This window comes from Heterocephalus glaber, unplaced genomic scaffold (genome assembly GCF_053883595.1).
Source record: "Heterocephalus glaber isolate CG9 unplaced genomic scaffold, H.glaber_assembly_v1.0 deba00001673, whole genome shotgun sequence".
Taxonomy (NCBI): Eukaryota; Metazoa; Chordata; class Mammalia; order Rodentia; family Bathyergidae; genus Heterocephalus; species Heterocephalus glaber.
The window spans coordinates 19,554,884-19,580,164 of NW_028258410.1; the positions used below are offsets into that span (position 1 = coordinate 19,554,884).

At 41.2% G+C, this 25,281-nt stretch overlaps 1 protein-coding gene across 1 annotated transcript in view; it reads right to left on the reverse strand.

The window, feature by feature from the left end:
* Arfgef2 (ARF guanine nucleotide exchange factor 2) overlaps positions 1-25,281 on the reverse strand; it is an 88,628-nt gene that overhangs the window by 16,327 nt on the left and 47,020 nt on the right. Inside the window, exons 21-31 of the mRNA XM_004858084.3 lie at positions 23,855-24,013; positions 22,737-22,884; positions 21,093-21,192; positions 18,863-18,903; positions 18,595-18,764; positions 10,415-10,566; positions 6,749-6,921; positions 4,837-4,997; positions 3,108-3,238; positions 2,856-2,985; positions 137-272 (exon numbers count right to left, since the gene is read on the reverse strand). Coding sequence (XP_004858141.1) covers positions 137-272; positions 2,856-2,985; positions 3,108-3,238; positions 4,837-4,997; positions 6,749-6,921; positions 10,415-10,566; positions 18,595-18,764; positions 18,863-18,903; positions 21,093-21,192; positions 22,737-22,884; positions 23,855-24,013 — 1,501 coding nt within the window. The remainder of the gene's footprint in view (positions 1-136; positions 273-2,855; positions 2,986-3,107; positions 3,239-4,836; positions 4,998-6,748; positions 6,922-10,414; positions 10,567-18,594; positions 18,765-18,862; positions 18,904-21,092; positions 21,193-22,736; positions 22,885-23,854; positions 24,014-25,281) is intronic.

Genomic DNA, 25,281 nt, shown 5'->3' on the forward strand with positions numbered 1-25,281 from the left:
AAATTTAAAAATACACATTTTCACCACTTAGACTGTATAATGTACTCTTTAGTTTTACACTCATGCTTTCATAGAAAAAATTAAACTCTTATTAAGACTATGTAAGAAAAATGATGCCTAAAGATTTAAAGAATACCTTGCTTAACACACCACTGCAACTGTGCAAATACGTCAGAAAGAAGCACTTCATTCAAAGCTTCATAAAACTGGGTAAACACATCACAAATGGCATAAAGTGCATGATTACAGGTTGTCGTCATCCACTCAGACTTCTGGAAAAACAAAATGATAATTCTTAAAAACAACTTTTTCTGTACACCATTGGCAAACTGCTTGCCAAGAGGAACACAATTTGGCACTAAGTGTTAATAGTCCACATCCACCGACTTAGTAACACTCCTACCAGGAACCCATCCTAAAGTAGTAAAGATTTGTGAGCAAAAGTTTATGAAGAAAAACGTTTACCACAATGACATTTGTATAGTAAAAATATAGATACAATGTAATGTCCAACAGTGTGGGCATTAAATGAACCATATTTATATGTGATAAAATATTAAGTCATTCAGAATTAACATGAAATTATGCTAAACACCCACTTCAAAAATTTAAATATTAGGGGCAGGGATTTAGCTCAGTGGTGCTGCTGCCTGTCTTGCAAGTGCAAGGTCCTGAGTTCGATCCCTGGTACCAAAAAATGGAACAAAACAAAACAAAAATTTAAATATTAAAAACAATGCCATGGGCCGGGGATTTAGCTCAGTGGTTCCGCCACCTGCCTCGCAAGTGCAAGGTCCCAAGTTTGATCCCCGGTACCAAAAAAAACCCACGAAGGGCTGGGGATTTAGCTCAGTGATTCCACCACCTGCCCCACAACTGCAAGGACCCGAGTTCAATCCCCAGTACCAAAAAAACCCCCCAAAAACCCATGAAATCACCAGAGAAATATACAGAGATATTTAGGGAATGAGAAGGGTTGCTAAGCATGATTCCAGATGTGTAAGCTAGAAAGGAAAAAACTGGTAAATTTAGTTACTTAGAAGCTAAAATATTTCCAAACTAAAAAAGAAATAAAAATAACAAGGCAAAATCAACTGGAACTTATATATGTATGTTATTCACACATTTACAAATAAATCAATGTGCAAGCGCAAGGACCTAAGTTCGATCACTGGTACCAAAAAAAAAAAAAATCAATGGAAAAAAGTGAACAACCTAATAGGATAAGAATATGAAACAATTTACTAAGAGAAGAAACACAAATGATCAATGAGGGAAAGTTTGCAACCTCACTAGCAACCAAGAAAAACCTTTTAGTGTGATGTTTTTGGCCTATCAAGTCAACAGTGATGGAACCAATTAAAATATACAAATAGCGGGAGTGGGTATGCAGAAACAGGAATTCTCATGCTTTGCTGACAGAAGTGCAACTGGCTAGAGCTATCTGGAAGTCAACTCAGAAGCCTGTATAAAAAGATTCAGGAACAGGCAAACCCAACCCAACAGGGCAGCAAAAAGAAGTGAAGAACACAAGGAAAAGTGTAGCTACAAAAAATGTTCACTTTAGAAGGGTCGAGGATTTAGCTCAGTGGTACCAATGCCTGCCCTGCAAGCGCAAGGTCCTGAGTTCAATCCCTGGTACCAAAACAAAAAAATGTTCACTTTAGAGCTACCCCAAGAAAGCAAAACTGAAATCACCTAAATGTCTGTAGACTCTGGAACATCCACAATCAGGAATAATTTGCAGTCATTAAAAACTCTGCAGAAGAAAAGTTAGTGTGGAAAAATACTTGCGTATTGTTTAAAAAGCAGTACACAAAGGGATGCTGCAATTCCAGTTTTGTAAAAAGGGAAAAAAATGTCACTCATTGGCACTTGAAGGAGTTAACAGTGGTTGCCCGTGGAAGATGGGGCTAGGGATGTTTGAAATTTTCCTTTGTTTTTGTCTGTTTTCTGATTTTTTTTTTTTTTGGCGTCGGGGATTGAACTCGGGTCCTTGAGCTTGCGCAGCAGGCCACGAAACCACTGAGCTAAATCCCCAGCCCTATTTTCTGATTTTTCTGCAATGAATGTGTATTCATTTACAAAAAAATCATTTATTGCCATACTGGACACTGAATCCAAGGCCTCTGCACTGGGATACATCCCTACCCCATTTTTTAAGACAGGGTCTTGCTAAGTTGTCCAGGCTGGGCACAAACTTATGATTTTCCTGCCTCAGCCTCCTAATCAATGTGCTACAATTACATGTGCACTACCATGTCCAGTGAAAAACTATTTTAAGATTAGAAAGCTCTGCACTATAATTTCACCATATTTAAACAACGTAAAAGTTGGAAATTTCCAAAAATATTAACTCTAGTTTTTGGATAGTAGAATTTTTCTGTATATATTGGGGTGTTCCTAAAAGCATGGTAAAAAAATTACTCTCCAAGCTAAAAATCTTAAGATTGAATATTCTCTCCCCACCCATTTACCTCTAGTGGACAGATAACAAAAACACCTACAGGTAGCAAAAAAAGTCTCCTGGGTGCAACAGCATCTCTGTCTCTAACTTTAGTCCAGCCCTTGAGCGGGCAGAGACATCCCACTCTCTGATCGTCAGGAAGTCTACACCAGCAACAGCTAAAATCACCAGCCAGGAGCCTGCTGAGCTGGCAGGTAGTCAGAGGGCCAAGTGGCCAGACTTACTCCTTTTCCCTCTTCACGAGATGTGAAGCATCTCTGGACCAGCTGACACTAGCACAGGAGGGCCAAGAAGAGTGTCTGTAATTTTAAAACAACTTCCATACTTTAGACCTCAGGCTCCAGCCCCTTCGTGTCCATGTTGAGGCAGTGCTGTAATTATCACCTACCTCTGACTGTTGTTCAGGAAGCTTCATATTGTTAAAAATCCGAAACACGATTCTGAACAGGTCCTGCCACCAGTGCTTTTCAAAGGTGTGGCCATAGCTTTTCATGATCTCGAACATGACCGTGAGTCCTCTGGAGGAAACAAGTCAGGCAAAGAAGAGAGAATGGGTTGGGGAGGGAATGGAGTCAGGGAGTAAGAGAACGAGCCTCATTTCAGTGATGTTAAGAGGCCACCACACTAGGGATCTGGTTACCTTGTCCGCACATCTAACTTGCATCTGTTAATGATGCGAGAGAGCTCAAATAAGATGGGGAACCAGCCTCGGACCCAGACTCTGTCGCCAGGAGCTACATTCATATCATCACTGGTGTATTCTTGTAGCACCTACGATGAAAGTCACAGCTCAGAGAACCACAAAGGAGCTAAGCAAAGACTGAGGCCCCACCTGTTTTCTTCTCCTCAATTCATCATTCAGCGGGTACAACAGGAAATCCCACAGAGACAGGGCGAGACAATTCCCTGTGCAAAAGACCCTGGAGAAGCTTCCCCACATGAACCCATGAGTCTTTGTGAGTTTTAGAGTATGCTTAGTGGGGCAGATCACAAGAGTTCCGGGGGTGGCAGGCGTTAGGTTAAGAAGGTAAAAGGATGTCAGCAAAACACCCAAGGTGACTCAATACTTAAGATTTTCTGGAATGTTACTGTAACACATAGTACTTAAAAGTAGTAACAGCAATGACTATATACCACCTGCTTGTGATGGCCCAGGAACTGTACAAGTGCTTTATATGGATTAATAATTCTCACAGTAGTCCCAAGAGGAAGGTAGAGATAATGGTCCCATTTACAAATGAGTTAACTGGGTTACTAAGAGCTTAAGGAAACTGCCCAAGGTCATGCAGTAAGATTTGGCAGACTTTCCACATTCTGGATATGAAACTCCAATCTGCCCTATCTCTGAATTCTGACCCCTCTGTTTTGTAACTGCTCTTGAAATACAACTGGAATTTCTTTACCAACTCTGGTTATCTAACATTAGGCAATTTCTCTCTGTACTTTAGTTGACTTCCCTGTGGATGGGATATAATTGATCATCTCATAGGTTAGACGTGGGACTAAATCAACACCCAGGAACTATCTAGAATGGTGCCTGACAAGGACTAAGTGCTAATCAATGTTAGTTCTCATTGTCATCACATCTTAATGAGCTCTTGTAGGGACCAGACAGATACAGCATCAGACAGGGTTATAGTTCTGTAAAGAATATTGAAGAAGTATGTATATGCCATCATAGTTTAGGCATACTTGTTTCTGCCTAATTTCAGTGTTTTGGAACTGTCATTTAAGCTAAGCAATTCAGAAAGATGAGACAAACAGGAAAACCCCATTTTTCAGCAGAAAACAAAGGGTGATATTTTTGGTGGCTGTTGTTGCTGGGGATGGAACCAAATTCTTGTGCATGTTAAGCACATTCTCTACTACTGAGCTACACATTCAGCCCCAAAAGGTGATTTTGTTTTTTGGTACTGGGGATCAAGCTTGGGACCTTGTGGTTGCGAGGCAGGCACCAGAACCACTGAGCTAAATCCCCGGCCCCCCAAAAGGTGATTTTTAAATGTGCTTCTTAGGCATGTCACAAAGCCATAATGTCATTTCCTAAAAGGGAGGTTTGTTTTCTCTTACAAGAAAGGCCTAGCTCCTTGAGCTTTGCCAAAATACAAAAGCTAAAATACTATTATCCTCTACAAGAACAATTTTTAGAATACTGTATAAAACTTCAGTATAAATAAAATAAATAAATTCATATATACAAAATAACAAAAAGGCATAACCTGAAATGGCAGCATTTGAAATAAACATCTAGTTTAGGCCAAAGACATATTTCTAAAAGATGGGCTAGGAAGCTCTTTTCTAGGAGCAAAGGTTTTTGCCCCACGGCCGGCCCTTTCCCCTCCACCCCATGAGTAAGGGGGCAAACGCACCCGAGGCCTCTCAGAGACGTATTTCCCACAGAAGCGGATCAGCCGGATGGCCTCCATGCTGGTGTCCGGGAAAGCGGCATTGCAGGCAAACTCTGATAAGCACCTCACCGCATCCTGAAAGGAATCGATGGCTGCAGGAAAATGGTGCTGGAAAATACTTGCTGGGGAAACACAAGGCACATAAAGACAAGGATTTAGAAAGGGGTATTAAAACACAGATAGAGAAACACACATACACACACACACACACACACACACACACACACAATTACCTTGTGGAAATCTAAGAAAAGCATGTCAGTATTTTCGAAGACAGTTATTCAGAAATGAATGCACTGAGCATACCTTAAGCGAAACTGACTTTCTGAGTTCAAGCAATGATGTCAAGGTCCAAATATCCATTCATTCAACATTTCTTGAGTGCCAACCACGTGCAGAGGTGACCCAGTGCCTTGCAATTTTTCTGAAGACCAAGTGAGTAGCCTATCACATGACCAAAAGCAGGACCAGGGGCTCCCAGTCAGTCCACGGTGGAGGACACTTCACACACTCTGAGCTGTACTGCCCAAGTGCAATCCTGACTTCCCACTTTACAGCTGTGTGATCTAGGACAAGTTGTTCTTTTTCTGTGCATCAGTTTCCTCTTTGGTAAAATGGGGTAAACAATAGAAATGATATAGGTTGTTTTTCTTACAAATTATGGGGTTGGTTTTTTTTGATTTTTAGTAGTTATGTTCTTTACAGCTGCTGTGAACACTGAATCAGAGAATACTAAACCTTGGGTCTTAGGGAAAATTATGAAGTTACCATGAGTCTCTGGTCACATTTTCATCAACTGATCAATGTGTATCCTTGTCGTAGGTGTGCTGCTCTTCAAAGGCACCTTATGTAATGGATATTGCTGATGCATTAACACTGAACTCACTGGCAACAGCACCAGGCTGTATGCCTGAAGGAAGCTCATCTCACATGTACTTTCCCCACAAGACACATCTCAGCCTTTCAGTACTCAGAAGCATTGGCCAACATTCAAGCACTATTCTTAGAGGCCATTTTAAACAGCAAAATCAGCAACAAAAAGCATAAAAAATGTGGCACTCAAAAGACTGCAGGAAGGACCCTTCTCTGTGGTATGAGAGCTGAAACAAGAAGTCAGAATGTCCCCCTGTTCCACCTCAGTTAAGATGTGTGATTTAATTTCTTTTGCTGTTCTGTTTATGCATGATATTAGGTTTAAATCTAAAATGTTTCTCAAGTCTCATGTGTTTAGAAGTGGGGCTTTTGGAAGGTGATTAGATCATGGGGTGAAACACTCATCAATGGATAAATCCATTAATGATTCATAGTTGAATGTGCTGTAAGGAAGTATGGCCTCATTGGAAAAGTTAGGTCACTGGGCAGGTGACCTGGAAGGGTACATTCTTGTTTGACCTCTTCCCTTCTCTCTGGTTCCTGGCTGCCATGGGGTAAGCAGCTGGCCTCTACCATCCCCTTCCACCATGCTTTTTTTTTTTTTAACCTCAGAGCCAGATAACCATGAACTGAACTCAAGGAAACTGTAAGCCAAATAAGCTTCTCCTCCTTTAAGGTGAAAGTGTTAGGTACTTTGTTCCAGAGACAAAAAGTGACTAATACACACATGTTGGTAAATGACTATAAAAAGCACATAAGTAGTCACTTTGGGGTTACATATATATTTTGATGAGTTGGTGGATTAAAAAATATGGAACCTGCAAGTAATGAGGACTGACTGTACGTCCTTCACAGTGTTGTTGTGAAGAACATATGCCAAGTTCTAAGAACACTGCCTGTCACATCATATCTCAGCAGAAGTAAGGCAAGGAAGCCCGTATAGGTAGTAAAATAGATAAAAAATAAGTGGCCACTTGCAGGAAGGAACAGAGGTACTTACTAACAATGTGGCCTGTGGTCTGAAAGGCCAGCTCCACGATGTTCCCATCGTGATCAGCGGCCGCCTGGTGGAACACAGCAAAGATGTTCTTCCAGCCTGAGCGGATGTTGGCTGCCTGGGAATTCACCATCTGGGCAATGCAGCGGATCACCATGTCCCGGATGGTTGGAGACCTGAGGAAGGAATGGGACAGCCATGTCAGCTATATTCTGGGGAGAGGGGAGAGACATGAACACAGCTCATCCTTCAGAAGTAGCACATTAGCACCCCATGTTTTAAACACACAGTGACCCATATTCATCCAGGCTGTGTCCCTGCTCCTATTTCCATTCTGAACTCAGCATGTCTACAGTTAGAGCAGCTATCCTACAACCACAAAAATAATAGACTCAAGGAGGAAAAGCCAACTCCATGGCTGGCAGAACAAAAGGATGGAAAGAGCCAGGGTCCACAATGGCAATGTGGGCTATGGAAACAAAGTTGAGACTACTTGTCTCTGATTTCTTTTAAATAAACAATGCACAGCATGTGATGGAAGTCATTGTTGGATTTCTGGGCAGGGATACATGACCATGACAGATGCACTAATATAGATCAGATTATACATATATAATTTGACACAATATTTTAAATTTAATTATTATCAAATAATAACTAAAGATAGAGAAACAGCTCATGTTCTGAAACAGCGGGAAGGTTAAACATGGTACTGACTGAATACTTTCAACAGATTAGCATATCTCTTGAAACCCATTAAAATGTACACAATTATTGGGAATACCATTATTTCATAAATAGCAAGAAGCTATACTAAATAGACCTATTGCCTTTATTGCACTAGCTTTCAAAGTTACTAGAGTGGACTTTAGATTGTAGATTTAGCCCCTAGGAATAACATTCATACCTGTGTGCTGGACCCAGGCTAACTGATCATAGGAAAGGCCATTTAGAAAAGGCAAGGAGAAAGATGAAACAGAAATGGGCCAAAGGCTCACAAAGTAAATATGCTGCCTGTAGATTCTAGAGGACTGACTATCCACCTAGGTAACTTCAGTACATGGTAAAACTGAATTTGTGGTGGTCTCTCCATGCAGAAAGACACAACTTAGGGCAAGAATTATTGATATATTTTTTTGTGGTGCAGGGACTGGACCAAGGCCCCTCATATGCTATCCATGTGCTCTATTACTGATCTATGCCCTCAGCCCTTGAACTGTGTATTTACTAGAGCACTTTTGCCTAATTGTTAAAGGTAATATATAATGATAATACATTTTGAAGAATATAGAAAAACTATATAAATATTAAGCATTTGCTGCATTATAAATTATGGAACATTTTTAGCAGCCACATAATGTTTTCTGTTGTTTTTGTCTTTGTACTGGGGATCGAACTCAGGACCCTGCACTTTCGAGGTAGGCGGTGGAACCACTGAGCTAAATTCCAGGCCCATGAGACACAGTCTTCATATGTAGTTCAGGCTGGCCTTGAACTCACTATGTAGCTCAGGCTGGCCTCAAACTGGAGGTGATCCTCCTGCCTCAGCCTCCCAAATACTGAGATTATAGATGTATGGCACCACACCCGACAAAATATTTTACTTTAACACTTGTATAGTTAAGTGGTTTGTCTTTTTAAAGAAAGAATTTGTGTGACTCATAATGTTTTATTATATTTCTTTTTTTCTCCCCCTTTCCCTCCCTCCCTTCCTCCAGTTTTCCTTTTATTTTTTCTTTTAATATGGTACTAGTGATTGAACCTGGAGCCTTCACACTGAGCTATATATATACCCAAACCTTTTCATTTTAAATTTTGAGACAGGATCTCACTATGCTGCGAAATTGACCAGGCTGGGCTGGAAGTTGCCATCTGCCTGCCTCAGTCTCTCAGAGTGCTGGGATTACAGATGTGCACCATGACACCCAGCTTTTATTGTATTTCAATTTAACTCCTTTACAGTTATAGAAGTGTGGAATTACTAAGTTGAAGGGCGCAAAAATATGAAGATTCTTGAAGAATATTGCCAACATGCTTTTGAAAATGTTTTAGCAAGTTATTCAATCAACAGTTGCTAGTAGTGTTTCTAAACTGACTGCCGCTGTGCAAACATGGGGCAGTTGCAGGACAGGTGGGAAGGCCTGGGGTCAGGACACAAGGGGTTCTGGTGCCAAGAGGCAAGAGCACAGTGCTTAGCCAAGGGAGGACTCGGTGTCCTCAGACACTCTCAGCGTTGTTCCTCCAGGTAGGAGTATGTTTCTGTGCATCTGCTAAAATCGGGGGTGATAACAGTCTCTGGGATGGGCTGCATTTTGGTTCTCTGAATACGCAGTAAGGCAAGAATACAGACACCAAGAGAAAGAGACCTATCAAGGAGGCTTTTCTACTGCTCTGGTATTCACTACCCCAACAGTTACCTCTGGCTTAAGGCCTTTTAGCTTGTGGGCTTCACTTGTTCTGAAGATCTGCACTGTACACTTTAGGGGAGGAGGCAGACACAAAGAATTATATCCCCAAAGCCATCCCTGACACCTCTTCCTCTTATGCTGCAGGGCTAATTCATCAGTGTATGATGTTGGCTTCCCTCTAACAGAAAGCAGAGTCCAATCAACCACTGCCCCTGCTACAGGCCTGGTGCACACTTGTACCACTACAATGGCCTCCTCACTTACCTTGCTGCTTTCATTTTCCATAGATAAATCCAAGTTGAGCCTTAAAAATGTTAGGCCATTTCACTTCTCTACTTAAAATCCTCCCACAACTTCCACCTCTCACAGAGTGAGCCAAAGTGTTTGCAATGGCTGACAGTTCCTTTATGGCCTAAGTGTCCTGTTTACCCCTGTGAAGGACTTCATCTTCATGACTTCCTGCCTTGTTCACGCTGTTCCAGGAACACTGGCCTCCCTGGGATCCTTAAATATGTCCAGACTCCTGCCGCAGGGCTTTTGCTCTGGTTGGTTCCCCATTCCTGTTTTGCTCCTCACTTTCTTCAAGTCTTGTCTAAGGGCACCTTGCCAAGCACAGCTTAGCCAATTGCCCTGTATAAAGGTGGGCTTTCACCCCTGTCTCCCTAACTCATACAACATTCTTCAGAGCACTGACCTGCTATTCATTTATTTATCTACTCCACTGGAAACAGGGATTTAGTTTTTATGTCCCCATCACTCAGATGCAACTATAATTAATTCAAGACCCAACAAAACCTGGGAATTATAAGTGTTTTCTTTATTGCTGGATTCTCTGCACTTAATAGTAGTATTTAGTAGATGGCAAGCCTAGATAAACACAGGCCAAGAAGCAAGTACTCCAGAGGGACTGGTGTTCTGACCTCCTTTATCACCTCTGGGGGCAAAAATGCTGGCTCACATAGTTGTTGTCCCTATCTGAGACTGGTTCAGCAGTGGCTCCTTCTCTACACTCCCTCAGCACTGCCCCAGTATGGATGTGGGACACACCTTTATCAGTTGCTGTGGTGTCATCTATCCTGGGAGGGGTGTGCATGGATGTTAGTGTGATTTACCTCGGGACAGGCCATGTGAATCACAATCTGTACATTCTACTTGCTTCCACCAAAAAGGGAGAAAAAAAATCAATTGTAGTCAGTGCTAGGGGAAGTTTAGATCCCAGTGGGGAATCTGCCCTAAGGTTTTCCATGGCAGTGTACATTACCTGTTTTTCTTCATAATATGCTCAAAAGGCCTCAGGAAATCTTTCTGGAAACGGAAATTGGCTAATTCACCCTTCTCCAGAAACTTCATGGACAGTTGTCTTAGTGAGTCCACAGCAAAGATAGCCACATCTTCATTGGGGTTGCAGCCAACCTGAGTGGAAACAGGAAGGGAGGAGGAACAGGTGCAGTGTTAGCATTTGTGGGTGTGAGGCACCGAACAGTAAAGATGGACAACTTACTTGAAAACACTCGCCGGGAGAACTCCCAAGGAGAAAGAAAATGCTGTTTCTTGGCTATGATCTGTCCATTTTATTTAAGTGTAATGATGTAAAATCAGTGCTGTACATTTAATTAAAAGGGCTTTCAAAGGTGCAAAGGTATAGGGGTGCTGGGAGGTGAAGGGAAAAGGAAAGAAGGGAAAGGAAAAATTATGAGAAAAGAAAAAAAAAAGGAAACAAAATCTATGTAAATAGGGAAGGGAGGAGGGGGTGAAGGGGGCACAGGTAATGGGGGAAAAAAATAAGAACCAAGATACATCATGTACAGGTACAAGCACCAATGATAAATGTACTGTATACCTAAAATGTACCAATAAAAGAATTTTTTAAAAAAAGGGCTTTCAAAATGTGCTAGCTTGTTTTTCAAAATTTTATGATATACATAATAGAAAACTTACCCTCTTAAGCTTTTTTTGATGGGGGGTAACTAGGGCTCAAGCCTAGGGCACCACTGAACTATACTCATGTCCTCACCTTTTTTTTTTTTGGTACTGGGGATCTAACTCAGGACCTTGTGCTTGTGAGGCAGGCACAGTGCCACTGAGCTAAATCCCTGGCCCATGTCTTCATCTTTGTCTTTATCCTTTTTTTTTTTTGCAGTACTGGGGATTGAACCTAGGGCCTTTGCACTTTTTTTTTTTAGTTTGAGACCACGGTCTCACTCACCACTAAACTGCCCCAACCAGGCTCAGACTCGTAATTCTCCTACCTCAGCATCCCAGATTGCTGGAATTACAGGTGTGCATTACCATGCCTGGCTAATCTTAACCATTTAAAGTATATAGTTCAGGGCTGGGGATTTAGCTCAGTGGTTCTGCCACCTGCCTCACAAGCGCAAGGTCCCGAGTTCGATCCCCAGTAACCCCCCACCACAAAAAGTATATAGTTCAACAGTATAGTCACACTACTGCATATACAATCTCTAGAACTCTTTTAAATTTATAGAGCAGGTCCCAGCACCCGGAAGGAAGCTCCCTGCCTCCATCCCAGGCTCCTAGGGCCAAGAAAGTGAGCCGGTCCCAGCACCCGGAAGGAAGCTCCCCCGCTGCCATCCCAAGCTCCTAGGGCAGAGAAGGTGAGCTGCGTGGGCACCAGAAGCACCCCCCACCCAGTCCCGTGAAAATGAGAAGACACATAAACAAGCCTCAAAAACAGACTTCCAGATCACCTACAGCAAGCCCAAAGGGAAACGAGATGGAACACTCTGATACTCAACCACCTGGACTCTCTGAACTGGCAACAAAAGAGGATCTGGGAAAAATGAAATCAGAAATAATTACTCAGATAACAGCAAAGATTTTGCTTATGGTGCAAGACATGATTAATAAATCTAGAGAGGACACAGATAAAAAAATAGAGGATCTGAGGAACACGATGGAATCCCAATATAGGAAACAAATGGAATCCATAAAAGATACAAACAGATTTCCAAGAGATTAAAAACTCCATCGAAAGTCTGTGCAGCAGAATGAACCAATGTGAGGATAGAATTTCACATATAGAAGATAAGATTGCAATTAGTGAGGAGGAAAAGAAAAACTGCTTTAAAATTGTAAGGGAACATGAGAAATCAATCCAGCAGCTACTAGACGATGCAAAGAAGAATAACATAAGACTGATCGGAGTCAATGAAGAAAGAGGAGAGTGTGCAGATGACATAAAAAAACTCTTCACAGAAGTGATGGCAGAAAACTTCCCAAGGAGGGGAAAAGAACTTGACATACAGATAAGTGAGGCATATAGGACTCCAGCTAGCCTTAATCAAAAAAAATCTACACATAGACATATAATAGTTAGGATTCCAGAAATCCAACAGAAGAACAAAGTTCTACAAGCAGTGAGAGAAAAGAAACAAATCACATACAAAGGAAAGCCCATCAGAATCACAGCAGACTTCTCAATGCAAACCCTCAAGGCGAGAAGAGCTTGGAGTGATGTATTTCAAGCCCTAAAGGAAAACAGTCTCCAACCCAGATTGATGTACCGTGCAAAACTATCTTTCAAAATTAATGGAGAAATAAGATACTTTCAGGATAAAGGGCACCTCAGGAACTTCATGAATACCAAACTGGCACTCCAAAAGATTTTAGACAATACCCTAGGAAAAGACAATGAGGATCACAACCCCAGGAAACCCAGCAGAATGAATCCATTGGGCGTGACAAATTAAACACAAAGGTGGAGAATCCAACAAAAAGAAAAAGTCATGACAAGGCTTTTAAAACTTTGAGCTTCATCTCCCTAATGAGTGTATAATCCAATCTTGTTATTGTACTGATTAGTATTTTTCTGATTCTAGAGTTGCACACCATTCCTTGTGCTATACTGGCTATTTATCATCTTCTTATGTCTACATTTTAATTGGGTTGTCTATTAATGAGCTCTAAGAATTCTTTATATATTCTGCTCATAGGTTATATGTATTGTAAATATGGTCTGTTTAAGGACTACTTTTCATTTTAATGACGTCATTTAAAGTTCTAAATTTTGATGGAATCTCATTTATCAATATTTTTCTTTTATACATCATGTTTTTTGTATCCTAGGTACTTCTTGCTTACCCTGAATTCATAAATATTTTCCCTTATAATTTCTTCTTAAAGTTTTACACTTTTAGGCTTTCTTATTTAGGTTCATAGATCCCTTCAAGTTATTTTCATGTGTGAAAAAAAAGAGTTGAGGTTAATTTTTTATATACGGATATCAGGTGTTCTAGTGCCGTTTGCTGAAGACACTATCTCTTCCTCGGCTCTTGAATCGAGTTTATATTCTATAAAATGCTAATGTTAAATAACCTTTCAAAACTCAGTGGACCATATATGCGTGGTTCTATTTCTAGATTCTCTGTTTTATTCAAATGATCTATATGTCTTTCCTTACACCAACACTGCCTTGATTACTGTAGCTTTAGAAGAAGTCTTAAAATTGGGTGCTAATCGTCTTCCAACACTGTTTTTTTGTTTTTGGCTTTTCTGGGTCCTCTGTACTCCTACATAACTTTTAAATTTCAATATCCAGTTCTTCATTTACAGCAAGTATACACAGACCTGAATTTTTATATATACCTTGTGTTTTCTAATCCTGCTAAATTCAAGTACAAGTTCTAGGGGCTCCTAGAGATTTCTTAGTATTTTCTCTGTAGATGATCATTTCATCTACATATAAAGATTTTGCTTCTGCCGTGCCAATCCTATCCTAGTCATGTCACTTTATTGCCAGACTATTTTGGTTTAGACCTATGTTTCAAAGTCTAATGGACAGATGAAGAGTAGGCATGTATGCCCTTGTTCCCCACTTTAGGGATTGTATCGTCTCCATTCATAGAAGGAGTTTTTGTTGGAAGTGTGGAGTACATGTCTTTGATCTGTTGAGAAGGTTCTGTTCTACTTCTAGTCCCCTGATAGCTTTTACCATGATCAGCTGTAGAAGTTAGTCCAATACGCTTTCTCCAACTAGTGACAGGATCATATGGCTTTCTCCTTTCCTCTGTTAAAATGACGACTTTTGGGGGTGGATCTTCCAATGCTGAACCAACACTGCCATCCCTATAACAAAACCACTTTCTACATCCTGCCATATCTGACTTCTAAGAGTTTGTTTTGTTAAACAAATTTCTATCTATGTTCATACTTCTTTCTTCTATTATCTTTATCCAGTTTTAGGATTAGCACAATGTTGATTTCCTAAAATGAGGGGAGAAGTGTTCCTTCTTTTTTCTGCTTTAAATGTTTGATATAATTTATCAGTTAAAATGTTTATAAGCCTGCTGTTGTCATATAGGTAGGTTTTCAAGCTAGGAATATACTTTCATTAATAGGTGCTATTCAAATTTTATATTTCCTCCAGAGTTAGTTTCATTAATTTGTCTTCTAAGTTACTTCTTAGAAGTTGTCAAATTTATTTCAAAAAAGATTTTTGTAATATGCTTTCTATATCCTTTTAAATTCTGTAAAATCTGTGGTAATGTCTCCTAGATCTTAATATTGTAATTTAAAAAATGTATAACTGATATTGTGTAACAGGAAGAAAAGGTCTAAAAGAGCAGGGGAATTGGGAGGGGTAGGGGAAGGGAAAAAGGGAAAGGAAACAATATGAGTAGAGGAAAAAAATGGAAACAAGGTCTTTGCAAATAGGGAAGGGAGGGCAAGGGAAGGGGAAAAATAAGAACCAAGAGACTCATGTAATGGTACAAGATCCCAATGATGAATGTAACTGTATTTTATACCTAAAATGTACCAATAAAGTTAATGGGGAAAAAAAAATAAAAATAAAAAAATTAAACTTATAAAACTGAAACTCTGTACCCATTTTACAAAAATTCCCCAGGTGTTAGTTAATTATACCCAAATATATATGCAAAAAGTGTCAAGAGATTTCATAGAAAACGTTTTCATACTTTCCTAATATCTGTCACTTAAAGAAAATGATCACAAAAGTGAATACCATCAGCCTTGAAAAATTCTGCAGAAATATTGAGGCTTTTCAATTTCCTTGAAAATTGCCCTTGTTTACAGTTTGCCTATTTTGAAGGGCTGTAGTTACAGGTATACATTTTGTTGGTGCTTTTCAGACTTTCCACCCAAGAAGAATTCCCAAAAGCACAGTAAGGGAATGTTTCCGCCAGCCTTGACATGAAGGGAGCTGGGGCATCGTGCAGCAACCTGCTCTGTGAGAAATTCTGCAGACATGTAGTCTGATTCAAAAAGCTGTCTTCTGTTTGATTTGTTTTTGCAGTCCTGGGGATCAAAGCCAAGGCCTCATGCAGGCTAGGCAAGAGCTCTATCACTGCAGGACACCCTCACTGAAAATGTTTTATTTTTAGCAAAAGAATATTGCCCTCCTAAAAATCCAGGTAAAACAGATGCTTTGGGTATACACACATGCTTACTGTATACTGTATACTCTGCTCAGTCTTGGCCACAGAACTTGCTTCCTACTAATACATAAGTGGCTGTAAGTGCTAAGTTCTGAGAGCTAAGTTATAGCTGCACCCAGTCATCCACATTTTTTCAGCCCACGGGACTGCCACGTGCCCCAGCTCACAAGGGGATACGGAACATCTTTCCAAGGTTGTGGAAAGAACTAAGAATTCCACAGTGAGCAACTGAGTTTTCCATAACTAGGTGTTGAGCAGCACTGATTAGATGGAACAGACATTTGTAATGAAGTTGACAACCATGAAATGTCTAATGATTACCTGCCATTCTATGTTCCAAGCCTGCCCATCAGTGGCCCACAGATAACTTAGGACTGTCCCATAAAGACTGTTGACAACAGAAATTTAAAGTGGGAAAAGTAACTCGTACAATGTAGACTTTGAAGAGTTGGGAAATGTTTACTGAGACACTTTTGGATAGTCATTTCTGAGAAAACAAAGGATTCTACAGCTGCCAGCCAAAACATCTTGTGGAGTAAATGAACAATGTTCATTTCAGCTTAGCTATTATAGTCGTGGATGAGAACACAAGGCAGAGTAATGGCAATGAGTCACATTGGTTTTCTCAAGCAAGTTCACTTCAATTTCTTCAATTGGTTTACTAAGAATTTATTTATCCAGAACAGCAGGAAAGATGGTGCTGAGTTAGTTACTGGAGATGGTTACTTTAGATGAAAGTCTTATTCTTCACTCAACAAATCATTCCTGTGGCTCTCTCCTCACTATGCCTCAGGCGAAAGGCCGTCTCCAGGGTCCCTCTGTGACCATGTCATCTCAAGAACTATATGGCATTCCTTGACTCTTTCCTATCAGTTAATGTATCACACGATGTGGGTGAATTCCACACAGGCAGGGGCACCATCTGTCCACCTGCTTCCTGCACAAGGCTCTCAGATACTGTGTTAAACAGAGGGAGGGACCTTAATTTGAGTTGATAAGAAAACAAAGAACTTCTATTAGCTGCTGTATCAAGAGAAAGGCAGGCCACACTTGACAATGCCCTTTTTCCCCCAGTACTGGGGATTGAACCCAGAGCCTTTGCATTGAGCTACTACATCCCAAGCTCTTTTTAAATTTTGAGACAGCATTTCACTAAGTTGTCCAGGTTAGGCTCAAACTTGTGATCTTTCTCCCTCAGCCTCTCAAAGTGTTGGGATGACAGCTGTGCCACCATGCCCAGCTGACAATGCTCATTTTAGTGGGGTGGTGGAGCAGGCCATCACCTGCCTCTGCAAGCAGATGGTGCTAAACTCTTCCCTACCTCACACTGCCAGCTCTGAATCAGCCACAGTGAAGTATCAGTACCATAGGTAAATGGCAGGTGTCATTTGCCAGCACCCCACTGACTGCGCTATCTCCCAATGGAAGACTACTTTTTACAGTTTTCGTCCATTCAACATAGACTCATTCTTTTTTTTTTTTTTTTTTTTTTTTGCAAGACAGAGTCTTGCTATGTAGTTCAGGCTGGCCTTGAACTCATGATGCAGCCCAGCCTGGGCTCGAACTCATGGCAATCTTCCTGTCTCAGCTTCTGGAGTGCTGAGATTATAGGCATGTGCCACCACACCCGGCGAGTCATTCTTCTACTAATACTATTTCCAAGTATCTGTGTTATAACTCTTCATCTCTAGGCCTAAGAAAATTTCCTTAGGATCATAAAACGTATTTTGGCAAGAAAATAGTATGGTCAAGCTTGTATTTTCCTTAGGAAGCAAATCACATCACACATACATCCTTCTGATTGTTTTTTTCCGCCAATTTTATTACAGTAAAATGTGTATCTGACATTGTCTTTCAGTATGTACATGATGAAACCTCCAGCAGACAGAAAAGTTCAGTATGGCTTATTCCTAGCAGTTGTCAGTTTTAGAAGACAAAGTGTCTTTGGCTTGTTTCTGATTTAAAAACAAATGTTAGCGGTGCACACCTGTAATCCCAGGACTCAGGAGGCTGAGCCAGCCTGAACTATACAGCGAGACCTTGTCTCAAAAAAGCAAAACAAAAACCAAAAAAACCAACTCAAAACCAAAACCAAATGTTAATTTCCAACAAAACTTTCAGAATAGTGACAACACAATGCAGAATAGAGTAGTGACATTTAATCCTGAAACGTTATGGAATGTAACTTCATCTTGGGTCATTAAGGGGATATTTTAGGATTTCAGAATGCCACCAAGCAAGAATATGTCTGTCCACTAACTATACTGATCTTTTTGTTGTTAGTCTATATCCCGGATATAAGATATTATTGATATCCTGGATTTTTTATTCATTCTACATAAAGTATCTTAAAACTTAAGCAAGGTACCCTTGATACTGCATGAAGAATGACTTAATGGCACCTAAAAACCAGGATCAATCCTGTTTTTTATTTTATGAAAAAATAAAACAAAGTTTCCTAACAAAATGAGAGAATAACAACAGCTAAATACACTGTATATCATAATCTTCAAAGTAGTCACTCAGAGTACAAGACACAGACCAAAAAGATTTTATTTTTCTGAGACAGGGTCTCACTATGTAGTTCAGACTGGCCTTGAACTATGTACCCCAGAATGGCCTCAAATTCACACCAATCCTCCTGCCTCAGCCTCCTGAGTGTTGGGATTACAGTGTGTGCCACCATGCCCAGCAAGAGTCTTACAAAGAAGAAACAAACAGATAACGCAAAACTTCCTTTTTTTGGTACCGGGGGTCGAACTCGGGACCTTGCGCTTTCAAGGCAGGTGCTGGGACCACTGAGCACAAAACTTCCTTTTTAATGAACTAAGATTAACTCGTAGCATAAAGGAAAAGGGTTGGGCTGGGGATTTAGCTCAGTGGCGCTCATCTACCTTGCAAGTGCAAGGTCCTGAGTTCAATCCCTGGTACCAAAAAAAAAAAGGAAAAGGGTCAATTCTTTATTGAATTCAGCTATATACTTTTCTTTTATACTGATGAAGTAGTTTCGAGTTTGAAAATTTACCTTATTGAAGTGATCTCCAATCACATGCCATATTCGGGACCACTGTAGTCGGATCCGATTCATGTTGTAGTATGATATTTCCACGATCTTTTGCAGACTGAACATGCGAGGATGGTGGGGGGAAGCCAGTTCGTCCATGGAAACAGCACACAGCCAGCGGACAAAGTCAACTACAGACCAGAGCCAACAACACGCAGGGAGCCTTGTTACCAGCGGGGAGTCACAACATGAGGCATCTGTAGTTGTCCCAGGCAAGTCAAATACATACCTATTGCATTTCCATCCAGTCTGGTAGAGCCAGTAAAAATCCTAGGAAGACAATTACAGACATAATAAAACAAAAATTAGATTTGGAAGAAGTTTCTCACATAAAACAGGCATAGAAGAAATGCTTCAGATCTGGCGCTTCCACCAAAATAAATGATAAGGCATCAAAAGTATAAAACTGGTCAGTGGGCTGACAGCAGAAAGTCTACACTGAGAGAAGAAAGGCACACATCTGCAGGGGCTGGGGAAAAGTCGGAATGTAACAGCATGCGATGCGATGTCAACGGGGACTGGTGGAGCGAGAACCTCCAAAAAGCTGCTTCTTTTTAAGAGCAACGAGGACACTGGCAAAAAAAAAATCAAAATTAACTTTTTCAAAATTGAATGTTTGAAACTAACCAAAAGCTAACAAAAACCTAAGGAGTGTACTTTTCAAGAAAAATGGCTGAATCTTCATCTGAATAGCAAATTCAACTTGGCCTGTTTCCACTGCTCTCTCCTCAGCTCCACAGGAAGCCTAAAAATTAACAGCACCAAAATAAAGCTAACTGTGAAGCCAGCAAGCAGCCAAATCACCACTAGAGGGGGCAGAACAGCCAAGAAGTTCTCCAAAAACATTACTCTTAAGGAGCTGACATTATCTGACCTAATTCCGACCTTACTCAGGGAAACTAGGCTTCCCCGGGAGCTTTTCTCAAAAGCAATCAGTAGCAACTGTTTAACACTGCAGACACAGGAGGCAGCAAAAACAAGCGTGTGCCAAAAACTTAGAAGGAAAAGCTGGGGTGAGATGTCTGCAGGAGGCTTTGACGAGCTCACGTGTGAAGGGCTTTGTGCTTTTAAACCAGGAAAAGTATGAGAGGGACAGTCTCGCCTCTGGTGGACTTTGAGGCTCACACGAACAAGCAAAGGCAAAGGGAGAGCTGCAAAGTCCTGGCTGAGTTTTGAAGGGTGCCCAGAGCCACACACAGCCCGTGGCAGGCAAAGGCTGGAGACTTGATAAGGATCCGAAACATTCAAGGAAATCTCTGCCCTCTGAAGCTACCCCAGCAGAGACTTCAGTGGCCACATGTGAGAAAGAATAAGCACTGTACATACTTAGTTTAGAAAAGTCACTAAATGAAAAAGTAGCAGGGACAATAACAATAAACTCTGGGCTGGGGGCAGGGAATCTGATAGCCAAAGCCACCAAATTATATTAACAAAAGCTATAAATGTACAACTTATAATCACAACGTACCATTTATAATTAAAAATATACACTCTAGTGTTAGTATACTCAGAGCTGTGCAACCAACAACACTATCTAACTTATGACACTTCTGTCATCCAAGAACAAGACAGGATGGTTTATTTACAGGAAAAGAACCAGTTGAGACTGTCCCAGGGAAGGCTTGGATGTTGGATGTTCTAGACAAAGTTTTATGGGTTTTTTTGGTAGTGGGAATCGAACTCGGGACCTTGTGCTTGCGCGACAGGCGGCAAAACCACTGAGCTAAATCCCCGGCTTAGACAAAGTTTTAAAAGTTAATTCTCTTAAATATGTTCAAAGAACTAAAGGAAATCATGTCTAATTCTCTAAAGAAAAATTTCAACTTGGTCTATTTCCATTACTCTTTCCCTATCTCCATAAGAAGCCTCACAACCAAAATGTCTCACCAAACAGATAATTAATAAACAGAAATGACAGAAATTCTGAAGTTGAAAATTATAAAGTTAAAATAAAAAATTCACTGTAGGGGCTAAACTGCAGTTTTGAGCAGGCAAAAGAAAGTAAGCCAGTAAAGAGAAATCAAATGAGATTGTCTAATATGATGAATAGAAATAAAAAATAATTCAAAAAATGAGATGCTAGGCATGGTGACACATACCTGTAATCCCAGCTATTTAGGAGGCTAAGGCAAGAGGACTACAAGTTTTTAGCCCAGCCCAGGTAATTTAGTGAGATCTTGTCTCAAGATAAGAAATAAAAAAGAGCCGGGGATGTAACTCTGTGGCAGAGCACCCCAGGTTTGATCCCTAGTACTGGGTGGGGGGAGGCAGTCTCAGAGAAATGTAGGACACCAAAGAAATAATGGTTAAGAGTCACCACATTTGATGAAAAACAACAATTTACACATCTAAAAAGCTAAACAAATTTCAACTAGGATAAACTCTGAGAGCCACAGTATCTCCATGAAGGACACCAAACCACAGGGTCGCCCAGCCTTGCCAAAGAAGGAAAGCGTTACCTGTCCACTGCAACGACCACACTCTGGGAGCTGGTCTCACCCACTGACTCCTGGAAGCTGGCCATCTGCCTTTTATCCACTCCACCACTCACCAAATTACCTGGAATGTGATACAGAGAAGCAGTGGACTTTAACAACAGCCCAGTATTGGGAACAAAGTATCTTTGGCATCAATATCCAGAGACAAGGAACGTAAATGAGAAGGTTCCTCAGGCAAAAACAAACCAACCAACCTCAGGGATGATAAAATTTAAACTTATGTTTTGGCATTTAAAATACATCATTATTACAGGCTGTCTTGTTTGCACCAACACATTCTACAGTCTTTTACTTATATTTTTATAGTATTACAGACCTTTTTTAGGAAAACAAATTAGATCCACCTGACACTAACCCAGAGCTCCTAGACACTTGCTGCTCATGTGTGCTGGATGCCCGACTACTTTCCTGGAGTTCATGCCAGTCACCCTCCCAAGCATCCGAAGGGATGGGTGCTGCAACAACCCCTCATTTCCCCACAGCCCAGGCTTTTAACCACGGTACGGTGCTATTCCAACCATTGTGGCAGGCCCTAGCAACCTCCTCCCTGCATTTGGATAGCCCAGGGCTTGAATCTTTTGCTTTGTGACCCTGCTTAAGTCACTGCATCCTGTACTTCAGTTTTCTCAATTACGAAATGGGAAGAAGAACAGTTCCTACAGCAGGGATGGCAAACCTTTTGGAGCTTTCAATGATATACGCAGCCTGCTGCGGCGGGCATGCCATATCTGCCACCACTGCCCCGTACCAAAACCCACTTATTTATCACTAAGTGCCAACACTGCAATTAAATCTGAATATTGAGGTTTTAGTTTAGAAAATAACAACTCATACATTAGCATTTTTTGTCTTAAAAGAAAAACAAATAATATGCGTGCCATAGGTATGCCACCACTGCCCCGCACAGCTGGGTTGTTACAAAGACTAAATGAGTAAAACACATCAACTGAGCGTTCACAGGCGGCGTGGCACATTTGCTCTCACCCTCCTGACTACGACTATGCTATATATCACTGACAAGAGTCTTTCAACCAGCTATACAGCCAGAAATAACTACTTGCAAAAGAATGCTGGTTTGGTTTTTTTTTTGGTACCGGGGATCAAACTCGGGTCCTTGCGCTTGCACAGCAGGCAGTGAAACCACTGAGCTAAATCCCCGGCCCAAGAATGCTGTTTAATAAAAGCCTCCAAAGAAGAGATGTGGCACCTACCCTTTCAGATCTAGAGACACATGGACACATATGAATTTTGCCAGGTACTAGAGTGCTAGAATTTTTAAAGCAATAGCCTCTGTCCCTCACAGAAGGTTACAGGATAAAGGAACAGTAATGCATCCTGCTGGGCTTTTTTTTTTTTTGGTACCAGGGATCGAACTCAGGTCCTTGCGCTTGCGCAGCAGGTGGCTGCTGGTTTTGGTAAAATAGATGCTTTGCTCAACAGTTTAATCACAATGACAAGAGGTGAAGCAGCACATTCACTTGCATTCATAAACACCATGTCAACTGGCACATAAGGAAGGGACGGTTTATGGGACAGTCCAGACAGGACAAGAGGGTTTCATCCTAGTGAGCTGATGAATTTGTGATGGCCAGCCATGGGGCTTACCGAAGCCCAGGCCCATGAACTCTTCTCCTGCAAGCGTGTAGCCCTTCAGGCTCCCTTCCCTTTCACGGCCAGACCCAGACAGGTAGCGTGTCTTCACCCCGGTTCCTATGAGCTGAGCAAGTTCCAGCTGGCTGATGCATTTTAAGATCTAAGGAAAAGAAGGCATGAAGAAATGAATTCCCATTTTATAGCCGGAAAAGGACACTTGCAACCTGAAGTCAGTCATCATCTTTGAAACAAGGAGCTTTCTACAGGGAGAATAAAATCTGATGGTCTTAGGATGGCTTCTCTAGAGAAGAGAATGACTGGCCAATCAGTTGCAAGAATACTGGCTACATAACCCTTCAAGTGTGGGTCCTAAAGATAGAATACTGAACACTGCTTTCTTTTTATAATCATTAAAAAGGAAAGAGCCATACACAAAAGAAAAGTTGGCACAGTGAGGTGTTATACCATATAGATATTTATGCAAACTTCAGGCTCATTTGTTTTTGTTTTGTTTTGTTTTGTTTTGTTTTTGTTACCAGGGATCAAACTCGGGACCTTGAGCTTACAAAGTAGGCAGCGGAACCACTGACCTAAATCCCCAGCCCAGTTAGTGCTCATTTTTAAGAGAGAAAAAGTATGCAATTGGAGGAAGAGATTCTACCCACTGTGCTACTCAATCCGTGCAGTCTGATCCGCCCTCTCCACCCCACCTTCCTGTTCACTCTCCCTGCAAACACAACACGCCAGCCTCACTGGCTTCCATCTTGCTCCTTTAACTTGGCACCTCTGGTCCCGCCCCCGGGGCCTTGGCACTTGCTGTTCCCTATGCCTGGAAAGCTGCTTCCCTGGCTCACTCCCCCAGAGACATGTGTGTCTCCCCAAGAGAACTTCCTTGACTCCTGATCACTGTTCCCAGCACCAACCCCTAGTCCTTCTTTCTTATCATTACCACTTTTTGGCATTCTCTGCCTTAAGTGTCAAGAGGGCATGAACTCTGTATAATATGACCAACTTTTAGAGTCATAAGATAAAGTTAGGCTTCACATCAAGAAAAATGGAACTGACCAAGAGAGTGACCCTGAATAAAAGGCCAGAAGTCATCACAACTGAGGAAAGGCAGAGACACACACCTCATGCCAGGAGTTCCCAAGATAGTTGCCATCAGTGTGAGCCACAGTAATAAGTGTCTTTATGGTGTCGATGTTTTTCTGCTTCATTTCTGTGATACTGGAGCTGGCTGTCAGCAGGGAGAAGCGAGCAAGGGCCTGAACATAGGCATCTCGTTCCAGCTGAAAAAGAAACCCAAAGGGAATACTGAGATTCCACCCACAAAATGGCCATTTCCACATCTGAAAGGCTGGTACACTAGGCTCAACTGGGTTTTTGTTTTTGTTTTTTGTTTTTGGTGCAGTATTAAGAATTGAACCTAGGGGCACTGCACCACTGAACCCAACTCATTGTTTTTATTTTGAGACAGGGTCTCACTAAGTTGCCCAGACTAGGCTCAAACTTGCAATCCTTTTGTCTCAGCCTCCCAAGCAGCTGGGATTATAGGCATGTGCCACTGTGCCTGGCTTATCTGTTATTTTTATACGCGTGTATCAGGCTTTCTGCATACCAGCATGCTAGTTATTCCATGCTGAGGTCCTCCTGCTCCTGGAACACCTGATGAAGCTAGCTGTACACCACCACACATTTGAGAACTGGATCTCTTCTTCCAAATGACCTTAATCTTAATCACTCTTATCTGTTCCATGTTCCAATCTATGTTGAGTGCCAAGACTGCCACATAAGTTCTAAAACCTGCAACAATCCTGTAAGGAAGGCTTATTTTCTCAAGTTTCTAAATGAGGAAATAAACAGTGTCTTAGAGGAAAGTTAGTTGGGGCAATGTCACATGGCTGGAAAAGCACCAGAGATGGGTTAGAAACCATCATTATTTGACTTCAAAGCCTGTGGTTCTGGTACAAAAGAAAATGTCTAAATGCTCTAAGGAAAACAGGAACAAAAGATTAGGGTTTTCAAAATAAATGGGTGCAAATTCTCACTGATTTATAAAGTAATGTGTAGGATAGACAAAAAACTTCTGACTTCAGAACAGTTTGAGAATTATATTTCATTTACTTGTTAAATTTTTCAAGATTCAAAAACTATCTAGGGGCCTGGGGATTTAGCTCAGTGGTTCTGTCACCTGCCTCGAAAGCGCAAGGACCCAAGTTCGATCCCCAGTACCAAAAAAAACCAACAAAACTATCTAGGGATATATTAAGACTTTCTTTTTTTGGCCTGGGGTTTAGCTTAGTGGTTCTGCTGCTTGCCTCGAAAGCGCAAGGACCCGAGTTCGATCCCCGGTACCAAAAACAAAACAAAAAAACAAGACTTTCTTTTTTTTTTGGTACTGTGTATCGAACTCGGGACCTTGCACTTGTGAGGCAGGCGACGGAACCACTGAGCTAAATCCCCAGCCTGTTAGGGATATATTAATATTGGATTCAACTATGTGCTTTCCCAGAGAATGAGAAATAAGATAAATTATAATAAAAATGGATATTTCATA